The sequence below is a fragment of the Sus scrofa genome, chromosome X (genome assembly GCF_000003025.6).
Source record: "Sus scrofa isolate TJ Tabasco breed Duroc chromosome X, Sscrofa11.1, whole genome shotgun sequence".
In the NCBI taxonomy this organism is placed as follows: domain Eukaryota; kingdom Metazoa; phylum Chordata; class Mammalia; order Artiodactyla; family Suidae; genus Sus; species Sus scrofa.
Genome location: NC_010461.5, coordinates 51,841,956 through 51,855,414, shown reverse-complemented (window position 1 = coordinate 51,855,414; position 13,459 = coordinate 51,841,956). Strand labels below are relative to the sequence as shown.

The following is a 13,459-nucleotide window of genomic DNA, read 5'->3' as shown; positions in this document are numbered from 1 at the left end:
CCATTCTGCCAACCTGCCCAGAGCTGAGTATCAGTCACCCCCTTCCCCACCAGGGTTAAATCCTCCGGAACTGGAGAACTTTTCTGGGCCAACCACTCCCCACCTGCCCAGCCGGACACTCAGGCCTTTCTAGCCCTATAAGGTTTTGAAGGCTGCAAGCCGGACGTGCTACCCCACTTCCCAGAGGCCCAGTTGCTTGTGGGTCAGAGTAAAATTTCCCAAACCGGAAAAGTTATTTTACTTCTTTTAATGGATATTTGGAGTCAGGAGAAGGGGAGAAGGGTGTGACACACAGCCTCTGAGACAGGCCTTAACTGCTTCCTAACCTCTCTACTCCACCCAAGGACATACAGGTTTATATTCTCAGTGTTGGTCAAAATTTTCTAGAAACAGAACTGTAAGAACCCTTTCAAGACCTTGTAGTCTAGACTTTCCATGGTATAGATGAGAGCACTGAGGCTCAGAGAGGTAAAAGGAACACTATTAGTCAGTGCAGCATAAGCTATCCACTTCAGAAGTCTGAACCTGAGCTATTTCAATCCTGAGCAGGATGATATAGTTACAAGAGCTCTTGACAGGAAATTCGGAAACTCTAATTCCTCTATGAGAGCTTAGAAAAACCTATTTTTTTCTTTGGGCCTTGACTTAGACAGATATAATTCAATTCGAGACATAAAATGTTCATTGACAGCCTATTGTGCTTGATGGAGTTGGTGGCTCCTGGGGATGAGAAGAAAGCATGATGAGAACACTTCCCATTTCATAGGTTGGAATGGGAAGAAAATGAAGTGGATAATCTAAATTCTGTAAGTTACATAAAGCCTGTGCGGACTCCATGCCCCTGTATCCAGGAAGACTCAAACCATAATCAAGGGTCTGGGGTCCTTTAGGGCTGCAAGTGCCCTCCCCACTCTCTTCACAAGGCAGCAGAGAGCTCTCATTGAGCCAGAGTTCCATTTGCAAAAATACTTTCCCAGTTCTAGTCTCATTAGCTGGGTACATTTTCATAGAGAGGTGGTGAGGTCCTAAATTATTGTCTGGAAATCAAGCCAAACACATTATGGTAATTCATATATCCAGCAGTAATTGGATTTCAAGATGTAGCTGTGCCATGGACTATAGGTGATTTGAAATAGCTTTTTAATCAATCAAGTTCATCACAGTCTAGATTAGCAAGTAGAATTCAGAAGCACATTTAGGGGAAAGGATAACTATTCCTACACCCAAAGATACATAGGGCAATGTGAAGTCATTCTGTTAGCCAATCAATTTAACCATAGAATGGATTAGACAAAATGCACAGAAAATAGCGACTCGTTTAGATGCCTGGAGACATACAGATGCAGGAGGCTGCACATGCACATTGGGAGACACAAAGTAACACACATACACATACTTTCGGAGCAGTAGGCACACAGGAAACACACACACACACACACACACACACACACACACACACACACACCCCAACTGGAAGCTATGGAAAGAGAGCTGTCTGGGAGTTGTCGAAGGTTACTTTCTGAACCCCTGCTCATCTTTCTCCTTCCTCCCCCAACAATCATCCTAATTCAAATACTCTACAGTATTTTTTCAGAAGAAATCTTAGAAAGCCATCCCCTCCCCACAACACCCTTACTCACTCCTACTCCACTGCATTAGACTCTCATTACCCATACATCACCCGGACAACAGCAAAGATCTTCTATCAAGTTTCCCTAATGTCGGTATCTTTCCATTAATATATCTTCCATATGGCTGTCTGCCAGAGGGGATCTTTCCACAGCTCAGCCCTGTTCTTGCCTCATCCCTACCAAAATCCTTCCTTTTCTCCCCACTGTCAGCACAAGCTAACCCAGATACCTGACATTCATGGAGTGAACAAAATCTGCAGCTCCTTGTTCCTGATCATTCCCTCTGCCCTCCAGAAAGCAGATGGCACCTTGCCCAGCTCCTTAGCCATGCCCACTACAAGCTCTCCTGCCCCTTGTGCTATTACTCCCTTGAACTAGAACCACTCCCTTCCTCATTTATCTAAATCCTACTTATTTTAGTTTTTCCTGGGTAGTTTGAATTTTCAGAAGGGTGACTACATTTCTGCCATGAAAATTGTTGTAATGTTGTCATCCTTTAAGGCCTAACCCTAAAGTAACCTCTTCTGTGAAGTCTGCCTCTAATCTCCCCAAAGCACTGTATTACAGAACTGAACTTAGCCCATTCAGCCTTCACAGGTATGTGTGTCATGGTCCTCAGAGGAGAGCTGCTGGAGGAAAAATGATTCCCTCATGCCAGTGCCTGTGCTGGCACTCTTCTTGTGGTATTGCATTACAGTAACTGACAAATCACTGACGAAGCCAAGGCTTCTGGAATCTCGGTCTCTTTTGAGTTACCCTATTCTAGTCAGGGGTTTGAGTCTTGGTACTGCCACTAGCTTGCTGTGTGACTATGAGCAAGTCTCATCCCCTCAGTTTTCTCTAGGATACTTCCAGTTCTGCATTCTATTATTGCAAGATGCAGGGTTTTATGCAGCTACTCCCATTAGGATGTCTGTGATGAAGTATGGGCACTACCATTATCATTCCTTCTCTCTCTTTCTCTGCCACCCCACTTCCTCTCTTTCTCTCTTCTCTGTTTTCTGTTTTCCTCTCTCTTCTCTCTTCTTCTTTCTTTTTCTCTCTCTCTTCCCCCTCCCACCCACTCCCTATCCCTCTCCTTGTATCTTTAAGTTTCTTTTTACCTCTCTCTCCCTCTTCTTCCATCGCCTCTGTCTCTCCTCCTTCTTTGTCTCTGCCCCTTCCTTTCTGCCTCTATCTCTTTCTTGTCTCTCTGTCTCTTATCCTATCTCTCTGTCTCTGCCCCACCACCAATCTTAGAGGGTGAATTTAGCTGAATATCTTCTAACTCAAAGCAGCGTTGATGCTTCCTGAGTGTTGCTGGTGAGTAGAAGTAGAAATTAAATACCTCCGGGGCCTCAGGAATCTCAAATCCCCCACCCCTCCACTCAGAAAGGGCTCACAGCGCTAAGGAAGAAGGCAGCAGGAGGAAGGGTCTCATAACTGGGTCCTAGTCTCCGGCTTTTCACTCACAGAAAGGGCATTGCCCACAGACCATGAAGGATCTTCATCTCCTAAATGATCTGAGCCAGAGGTTCTTAACAACCAACAACCTCTTCCTACTCCCCACCCTATCATTTTACAGATGTGCAGATGGAGGCACATAGACAATGGCCCCCCACTCCACAGTGAAGTAATAGAACTGGAACTAGAATGCTGGTCTCCTGACTCCTAGTCAAATGTTCTGAAAAGATTATAAAATTGATTAAATAACATCAGTTGAAAGGCACTTTTCAGAGCATTTTGCTAGGAGAAGAGAAGGCTGAGGATAGTGACGTGTAGGGTGGATATCTATCTGAATTGACAGATATCCAGATTGTGAACATTTGAGGACAGGGTCCAGGTCTTTTTGGTCTCCAGTGAAAGTCCAACACAGGGTCTGACACTGATGAATATATGAGGGAGGGAGCTGCCATCAGGGCATTTGGGGGACACTGATGGTTCCTCCCAGCTCTAGGTGTTTATATAAAACACCCCAGAAACTTGAAAATCAAAGGATCAAGGAATTCAGTCTCAGTCTGTTCTAAACCTGTTCAGTCAAGAGTTCCCCCTCCACCAACCCCCAAAATCAGTTTCTCTTTGTAGAAGGAGTAATAACATCTGCCTCATCTGGCTCCCTGGGGCTTGGAACAGTTGCAGTGAAAAAAAAAAAAAAGGTAGAGCTTTGACAAAAACAAGACAACACTCTGCTAATGTGATGGCTGGGTGCTATGGTGATATCCCAGCTAGCAATTATGCTCTTAGCGGGGGCAACTGTGGGCACGGAATGAGTCATCCGCTTACTCTCAAAGCCAGAGGCCTTGAAAGGGGAGAAATGAAGTGAGCCTTTCCTTAAGGGTTTTTTCTATAAAGGGGGGCCAGAACAGGGGTGGACTGAACCCCCCTCCCAAACATACATGCTGAGCCCCAGGTTCTGCTCCAGCCCCTTAAGGACTAAATGTCTAGCTTAAACAAAAACTGTAAATATCTGCTATTTAATTCAAAGATACCAAGTCCCCAAGCCATTGGAGCCCCTGAGGGACTAAAAGTCAGAATCTCCAATTTCTGTTCTACAGCCAGACTTGGGCTCTAGTTCTGACTATAACTAATTTATTCTGACTGCAGGAAGATTGCATTCCCTCTCTGATTCCTTTTCATCTGTAACATACAGGATAATATAGATGCCTAACATTATCTTTCAAGGGTCCTGGACTGAAATTTAGAATACGTGGGTTCTAGTCCTAGCTCTGTCACAACAACTAGGATTTTTGACAAGTTCTTTCCTAGGCCTCTGTTTCTGCAACTATAAAATGAAGCACTTGTCTAGATGCTTAACACTGTGTTTCAGGAGTTCTGGACTGAGATTAAAGAAATCTGAGTACTACTCAGATTGCCACAGATTGAATCATTGTCTGAGTTTAGATTGGTTTCATCCTATCTCTGGGCCTCCTCTGGGCCTCCTTTCCCCTACTTATATCATAAAGGGATATGATCTGTAAGTTATCTAAACACACTCTCTAATAGCCTGTGATTCTAGAATTTAACAAGCACTATAAATGAAGTGAAGGGAGGGGGAGACCATGCCCAGAATAATTTCTAATAAACTAGCAGTGATTGCCCTCTATAGGTTTGACATGAAAGAGCAGGCCCAACTAGATTTGACCTGCTAAGGTCAACTCTGCGGGAAATGCTGAGGCAAGATTGCCAGAGACTGAATTAAGACAGACTTTCTGGCTGCTCCCTAATGAGAGGGATCCAGATAGAAGTGTGTGCTGGGAGACCCCATCTTCCTTCCCAGCCACAAGTAAGGCAAGAGGCTTTCTAGAGGCAACAGCTAGAGGAGTCTGCCATGAATAAAGTAGATAGATTTTGGGGGAATGTGGATTAGTGTTTGAAGATGGAGTGTGACTGTGCTGTTAGGATAAATATGAAAACAGTAAGTTCTTTGGCTCAGAAGTTTTCACAGGTGAGGCAAAGAATTCTTAACATATGGCAGGAGCTGCTCAAATTAAAATGTTTAGCACCCATCTACTCCTTGCCTTCCTCAGAGTAGAAGCAATTCATATCTTGGCAGAAGACCCAGTATAACATTAGTACGGAAATGAGAATCTAAATCATAGGAAGGAGAATAAATACTGGAAAGGGCTCAGTATTTGGGGAAGACCCTAAGGTCTAGAGAATTTATAAGCTCAGTGCTAGAGTTTAACGACATTTGCGGCAATCTGTGGACTCATTCTTGCAGGGCATTATGTGCTGGAGGCTTAGGATGGATTCAGATATGGGGTTCTATTACAGAAACAGGCACATACTAAGTCTTGTATTGTTGTCGTTTTATTTTCCATTATAGATGTATGGGCCAAATCATGAAACCCTATATTCCCTTCCCCCTCCCTCCTTAGTTAAAAAGTCAGACCATCCAAAGCATATGCAAGGGGGAAAACAGAGGAATACAATGTTCTCCTGTGACAGAGGTGATTAGAGCTCTAGTTCTTATCTTTTTTTTTAATATAATGATTTTTATTTTTTGCCGTTATAGCTGGTTTGCAGGGTTCTGTCAATTTTATACTGTACAGCATGGTGACCCAGTTACACATACATGTATAGATTCTTTTTTCTCACATTATCATGCTCTATCATAAGTGACTAGACATAGTTCCCAGTGCTACACAGCAGGATCTCATTGCTTATCCATTCCAAAGGCCATAATCTGCATCTATTAACCCCAAGCTCCCAATCCATCCCACTCCCCCCTCTTCCCCCTTGGAATATAAGGCACAAATGAAACTTTCCACGGAAAAGAAAATCATGGACTTGGAGAACAGACTTGTGGTTGCTCTAGTTCTTCTTCTGATTCACTATATAAACCAGATCATGTCCAAGCCTCTCTCCGGGTCTCAGTTTCCCCACCTTAAACAGTAAGGGCTTGGATTTGATGAGCTCCCAGGCTTCTCCCACCCCTGACATTTTACCTGATTCTTTTTATAATGTTCTATGACATCCTCCCCCTACCAAAATAGGGCCCAGCCATTTACTAAGGTCTTCCAAGGCTCTCCCTAACATCCTAGCTCCAACTCCATCCCTTCATCCCACCCCTTTGTACTCAGCTGCTGTCTACAATGGGTACAGTCTTCTTTACTTTTGGTTGGAAATTCTAATCATCTACATCTGATATGGTGAGTTAACAAAGATTGATACAATATTCCTCTGAGGTGATAGAACTCTCAGATCTGCCACTACTCTGGTGTGCTCTTGGGAAAATCCCTCCTTTCACTACAATTCATTTCCCCCATTTTTAACATAAGAACAGTGGACTAGAATGGTCTCTGAAAGCAGCTCATTTTTTCAAGTTCTTTCACTTTTAGGTAATGAGAAGATGGAGGCTGTCTCTGATGTTTTGTTGTAATCTTGATCTTCTTTCAGTGCTTCTTAAATGGAAACCTCTCCCTGCTCAATCTCTCACCTATGATAAGGATTTCCAACACCATACCCTAAAGAGGAAAACCAGATTTCCATTACACTTCCTCAACGCCTGGACCTGTCTCCTCCTCCCCACCTTGTTTCTACCACAAACAAAAAGTACTTCTTTCTTAATCGAGGAGTTTGTGAGAGATAATTGTTTATTGTGAGAAACACATGAAATAAAGATAGAAAATTGCTTTTTACTCTATCAGATGATTGCCCACATATGTTGCCATTACTTTATTACACCAGCCCTATCCTTACTGATTCCCATAAGCTACTCTCAGAAAAACCACAGATGGACCCTGTAATAGAGATTTCAAAGGATATTTTATTTGAAAGTTTTGTAAACAGAATTACACTCACAGCTGAAGCAACAGTGAGAGTTCAACTCAACCTCCCAGCTCAGCCTAGTTGCCTGGGGCTCTTCCTTAGACACCCTGGTGGCTTGACTTGAGGTCAGACCTGAGGCAATCCCTTCTCTCCTTCCTGGAAGCCAGTTCCAAGAGAGATGAGAGATGCTTGGAACCACAGGAAAAGCCAGGAGGCTCTACTACAAGAGCATGCTTGTAGGAGAAAGACAAGGGGGTGGGGGGGGGAGAGGAGAAAAAGTGGGAAAGTGGAAAAATATTCAACATCAGCGAGGATTGGAGGTAGACCCGTTGTGGGTACTGAAAAGTGTTTGGAAGAAAAAAAAAAAAGAATTATAAATGAGTAAAAATCGAAAAATATTTTTAAAAAATCTCAAAGAGGAAATCACTTCCCTATTCTTGTCAACAAATCTAATTTCCTCGTTTCTATCTATGCAGTGTGTAACAATAACATTTCATGTCCATTAGTGACTACATACTGTTATTGTAGCTGAGATAGTATGGCTAATAATGACTAATATATCACAGTTAATGATGGTTCATGCTATATCTAAAATATTATGAAAAAAATCACAGAGCTGGGAAGGACAAAATGTGATGAAGAAGTTATGGAGTTAGAGTGATACTCTGGGTTCAAGCCTGACTTGACTCTTATCAGTTTAAAGTCTCTTAGCATCTTCAAAGACCTCCTTTATGATTCTAAAGAGCATTTGTCCCAGGAGCATTACAGAGAGCAATGCTACAACCTGGCTATTCCTGGGCACTGCTGGTACCATTTGCCATCAATACCCATAACCAGTCAGATATCCACAGCCATAGGTAACTGATGTTGATTTTCTATTGTTATCATCCCTCAAAATTTGCCCAACTAGACTGTAGTCTAGATGGAGAACAGGGATGAGGTGATGTGAGTGGAGAAGTGGTTGAAAGGGAAATACAGCACAAATCCAGGAAAAATTATCCTCTATTCCTCCTGGTCACTCAAAGAAGAGAAAATGTTAGGGTAGGGTGGGGGGAGGGAGTTGAAGCCTACCTGGCTTTGCCCTTAAGCCATCTCCTTTGGGGTGCCCCCCGATGATGAGGAGAAGTCTACCCTTTAGGCCCTGGTCAGCTGACTGGCAGAGATTGCCATGACCTGGGAATACTCTTGAAGGATACTTTGCCAAATCCAAAGCCAAAAATCCTTATCTATAAACAAAACATTAAAAAAAAGGAGTTCCCGTTGTGGCACAGTGGTTAACGAATCTTACTAGGAACATGAGGTTGCAGGTTTGATCCCTGGCCTTGCTCCGTGGGTTAAGGATCTGGCGTTGCCGTGAGCTGAGGTGTAGGTTGCAGACACAGCTCGGATCCCATGTTGCTGTGGCTCTGGCGTAGGCCGGAGGCTACAGCTCCGATTAGACCCCTAGCCTGGGAACCTCCATATGCCGCGGGAGCGGCCCTAGAAAAGGCAGAAAGACAAAACAAAACAAAAATGTAAAAAAACTAGCAAGAGGGAGGAAGGTAAGGTGGATTATACCCTTTTAGACCACTGGGCCCATCACAGGATTCCACTGGGCCTTAGCTTCTGGTGAGCCAGGGCTAAAGCATAATAGTGCCAAAAGAGGACAAAGAGCGTAGGCACCAGCAAGACACTGGTGCACATGCCCACAGTGGCTGTGACAGAAGCAGTGAGCTGGTCTAGGGCAGAGAGAGGGTAGACATCTCCATAACTGACAGTAGTCAGGGTTATGACAGTCCACCAGAAACATGTAGATATGTCTCCAACGTGAGGCTCAACCTGACCTTGCGTGGACATATCCAAGAACTTCCCATAGAGGAAGAGCAAGCCAAAGAATAAGATCTCAGCCACCCAAACCAGGAGAGAGGCACACATCTCCTCCCAGGAGTAATAGAGGGTATGAACCAGGACTCTAATGGCCAGGGACTTGTCAAGAAAGCCCAGGAAATGAACCAGAGTGAAGTTGGCAGAGGAGCAATCCAGCTGGACCTCTGTCTCCTAGAAGAAGATGACCAGAACATACATGGTAAAGAATGTAGCAATCATGGAGAAGCACTGGGGATAAAAGAGGCATGTCAGAAGTACCCTCACTTGCCAGTCATCCCACCTCTGTAACTATACTCCCACCCTTCTTTGTCTCCCTTTTTTGAGGATTCCCTCAAATTGTTCTGAATATCTGTAGATTCAGGGCCCAAGCACCATGCCAAGTGTGTAGCCACTGTGGAAACTTTGCAGGGTCCTTTGGGAGTACAAGTGTCTAGCATGGCACTACACACTGTTAATGAGTTACCTTGGCCCCTAGAGAACACTGGAGTTGGTCAAGAAGCACCCAGGGCCAAGGCTTCCAAGCATTCTGTAGTCTCTGGCCTTCAGTGGGGTTCAACTGAAGGTGCTCATCCACATACATATTCTCACAGGCCTCCCAAGACAGGAAGTCCTGAGTTTGGGCATTCTTGTCACTCAGCTTGAGCCAGCAGCAAGATTCCAGTGGCACTTCTGTCAGGTCCTAACAAGCCAACTCCTCCTCTAGGACATCCTGACAAATGGCAGGGCTGTGTAGCTGCCCAGTAGAGTAGTAGCCTAGCACATAGTTAGAGAGTTCAGGATTTCAGTCAAAGAAAAACCATCCAACCAGTGGACACTGAGCAACTGGGGTGCCAGGTGGGGGTGGCACAGTCAACTTGTAAAGGTGGATGCCTGGGAAGACCTGCACAGTGAGAATTTAAGTCTCGTGGTGTGTGCCCCCTATGCTCAAGATCCATTTATCGTCTGAGCCCTCCATGGCAAACTGTGAACCTGCTTCTTGGCTTGCTAGAGTGCACTAGCAAGAGGAGGGATGACAGGGGTTATGATAGGGTCCTCCTGCCTTCCTCTCCCTTCCCAAGCTTGGCCAGGGAAGGAAGAGGCTGAGAGCCACAGAAGTGATGTGGTAGCCCAGGCACCCAAGAAAGGCTACCCCAGGCAGGGAGCTGAGAGTTGCTTCCTTCTGGGTCTTTAAGCATCAGGAAGACAGCCAGCTCTCAGATGTGGACACAGTAACAAGCCAGAGTCTCTCTTGGGCCCAGAAATTCCAGGAGCAAAGCCAGCCTAGCATGGAAACAGCTTCTATCTTTCAGAGGATCTTGGGAAATGCCTGACCTGGTAACTCTGAGAGAACAATTGTGCCACAGTACACAGCAGTGTAAGTCACAGACAGGCAAATGCCAACTAAATGGCCAAGATGGGAAGAAGGATGTTTCTCATCCTGTCCCTCACTTTGAAAATTTGGAACAGAGGTGGAGTAGGGGAGGCAATAAAAAGATGAGTGCTCATTGCTAATCCATTAACTCCAAGCAATAAAATTCTACTGTATAGCACTAGGAACTATGTCTAGTCACTTATGATGGAGCATGATAATGTGAGAAAAAAGGATGTGTATGTGTGTATGTGTGACTGGATCACCATGCTGTACAGTTGAAAATTGACAGAACACTCTAAACCAGCTATAATGGAAAAAAATAAAAATCATTAAAAAAAGGAGTGCTGAAAGAGGCTAAGTGCCAGGAATAGGGAATGAAGATGGATGAGGGGGTGACAAGGGAAGCTGTAGGGACTTAGAGATCCCTAGCCCTCACAGGGACTAGGAAATACCTGACTTGAGAAACTGGCTAGGGGATCGACAGACCTGACAATGATGGTTTTTAACTCCATCTCCCCTGGCACCTGGTCCCAGGCACTTGTCAGCAGCACCACCAGCACTAGCAGCAGCAGCGCCGACCTCTCTCTACTGGGCGCCCTAAAATTGCTTTGGGCTTAATGAGTTCCTTGCCTGGGAAAAGAAAAGAGTAAGAACAGAATGGAGGGGTGGGGAGAGCAGAGGAGAGAGAGAGAGGGTAGGACAAGCACAGAAAGGCAAACCAGAGGAGTCAAAATACATACTCATATCAATGTTTCAATGCTTCCTACTCCCTGACAGGCAGCCTGCTGGGGCCTCCTATTTTTGTCCCTGATGGCAAAAAAGTAAGAAGTCACAGGCACTCACCTCTAGTTTGGAGACTTCACAGCTCTCACCTACCAACTCACCCCCGCCCCGCACCCTGTCCTTGGCCAGCCCCTGTTCACTCACTCGGCTGTTTTGCATGATCCACAAACTCTGGCAGTTAAGGGACTGGTGGCTGGCTGGGCGGTAGGGCCGGTAGAGCTGGGACGGGTGGTATAATCAGCATTGTCACCACGTCTGGAGTTTGTGACTGCTCCTGCATGGAGAGATAAAAGGCCCCAGGACTCATGGAATAGCTGGTGAGGAGCTGGGGTTTTCCAGGAGCCTCTTCTTCCTGCCGTGGCCAGAAGAGCAAGTGCTGAGAGGCAACAATCTGGTTCGGGACTATATGTGTTCCTGCCAGAGTGCTTAGGGAGGCTGTCCTGGCCCCCAGCCTGCAGGGAATCAGACAAGAGACCCTGGCCAACTCTGCTGCTCCTCCTTCCTCCCCCGGCTCAGTTCCAGTCCAGAGCAGAGGGAGGGGAGGAGGCAGCTAGAGGAAAAACAGGAAGTTAGGTGGTCAGGCTCCAGCCAAGAGGCCACCTCACAAAAGGAGTTAATATTTCAAATAGCTCTTTTCCCCCACCCCAAGCAAACCAGCCCTGCTCTAATATTTTGAACAACTTTCTCCCCATCTCCCCCTCCCCCAGCTCCATTATAGTCCTCTTATCAGAAGCATGCAAAGGAGAATGGCATATCAGGAGAGGGACAAGTGGGGGCTAGAAGACAGCCTGGAAGGCTAGATATGCTCCTGGATATATCCAGCTGTTTCTGCACACTCATTTTTCTTTCCTTTTCTGCAGATGCCCTGGTGCCCATGTTGAGGGTAGGAATGGGAAAAGGGGAGGAGCAAGGAAACAAGCTACCTCAGGGAGAAGCCTGCTTGTTTGTGGCCTATGACAGACTGACAGAGGTTCCAGCCTCTTGGGACAAGCCACATCTCCTTCTCCTCTCCTACAACCTCTGTCTCCAGAACTCGTCGTTGGGAATCAGGCCAGTCTCCTATCTTGCTGCCCATGAGAGTTTGCCAATGGAGCACCCAGATGATCATATATTCCAAGGTAGCCCCCAGTGCCACTGCTTGGCCCAGCCCCCGTGCCTCTCTCCCATCACCAGACCAGAAATTCCTAAGAGGAATAAAGATTATTACCACAATCCAACACCCTACCCAACTCTTCATTTTCAGTCTATCCCTCAGAGCCAGGGCTTTGTTGGATTGAGAGTTTCAAGACATGGCTCTTCTTCTCCCTCTTGGTCACTGCCTTGCTGTGGGACTGCTGTGAGAGTGGGTCTCTTCAGTGGACTTCATGTTGAGACTGGAGGGAGGAGAGGGTGGTGGTGACAAACACAGCTGAGGCAGGACTTAGCTCTACAAGGTTGTATTCTTACCTCAGGAAAAGAGGGCAGAAAATAACTTGGGCGCTTTCCAAGTGAGGAGGGTAGCAGCAGCAGCTTCCTCTCTCACTTGATCCCTGCCCCTTTCCCCTCACATGTCCTGCCCCTCATCCACACTAACCCATTTATTTTTTTTTAAAGTTTATATGATTTTTATTTTTTCCATTATAGTTGATTTACAGTGTTCTGTCAATTTCTACTGTACAGCAAAGTGACCCAGTCATACACACACACACACACACACACACACACACACACACACACACACATACATACATATATATGTATATATATTCTTTTTCTCACATTATCCTCCATCATGTTCCATCACAAGTGACTGGATATAGTACCCATTTGCTTTTTGATTCCCTAAACCAGCCAGTCTCTTAACAGCTGTCCCATCCCCTTCAGATATCTATCAATTAGACTACTTATTCTTTTATAGCCATCTCCAGTGCCTCCTCTTTGGGGGAATCTTCTCTGAATCCTTCTCCCCAAGACAAAGTCCTGTCCTCTGCACTTTGCAACCTACATTGGGGGGGGTTTCTAGATCATATTTCATACTAAAACATAATTATGTATATGTCTATCACCTCATTGCATTAGTTTTCTTTTTGCCTTTTCTAGGGCCGCTCCAGCGGCACATGGAGATTCCTAGGCTAGGGGTCTAATCAGAGCCATAGCAACCGGCCTACACCAGAGCCACAGCAACGCAGGATCTGAGCCTCATCTGCAACCTACAGCACATCTCAGGGCAACACCAGATCCTCAATCCACTAAACAAGGCCAGGGATGGAACCCACAACCTCATGGTTCCTAGTCGGATTCGTTAACCACTGTGCCACAACCGGAACTCGGCATTAGTTTTCTAATTGCTGCTATAAATAGATTGCTACACACTTAGTAGTTTAAAACAACATAAATGTATTATCTTTCAGTTCTGTAGGTCAGAGGTCTGACACCAGACTCACTGAACTAAAATCAAAGTGTTGGCACGACTCCATTCTTTTGTGGAGGTTCTAATGGGGAATCAGTTTCCTTTACTTTTCTAGTTTCTAGAGGCCACTTATATTCTTTGGCTCTTAGCCCCTTTCCTCTGTCTTCAAAGATAGCAAGTGGAGTCCTT

At 45.4% G+C, this 13,459-nt stretch overlaps 1 protein-coding gene across 1 annotated transcript in view; it reads right to left on the bottom strand.

Annotated features, from left to right (window-relative positions):
• Positions 1–11,218, bottom strand: part of MSN (moesin) — a 123,478-nt gene extending 112,260 nt beyond the window's left edge. The window contains exon 1 of the mRNA XM_013986219.2: positions 11,026–11,218. Coding sequence (XP_013841673.1) covers positions 11,026–11,040 — 15 coding nt within the window. The 5' untranslated portion in view covers positions 11,041–11,218. The remainder of the gene's footprint in view (positions 1–11,025) is intronic.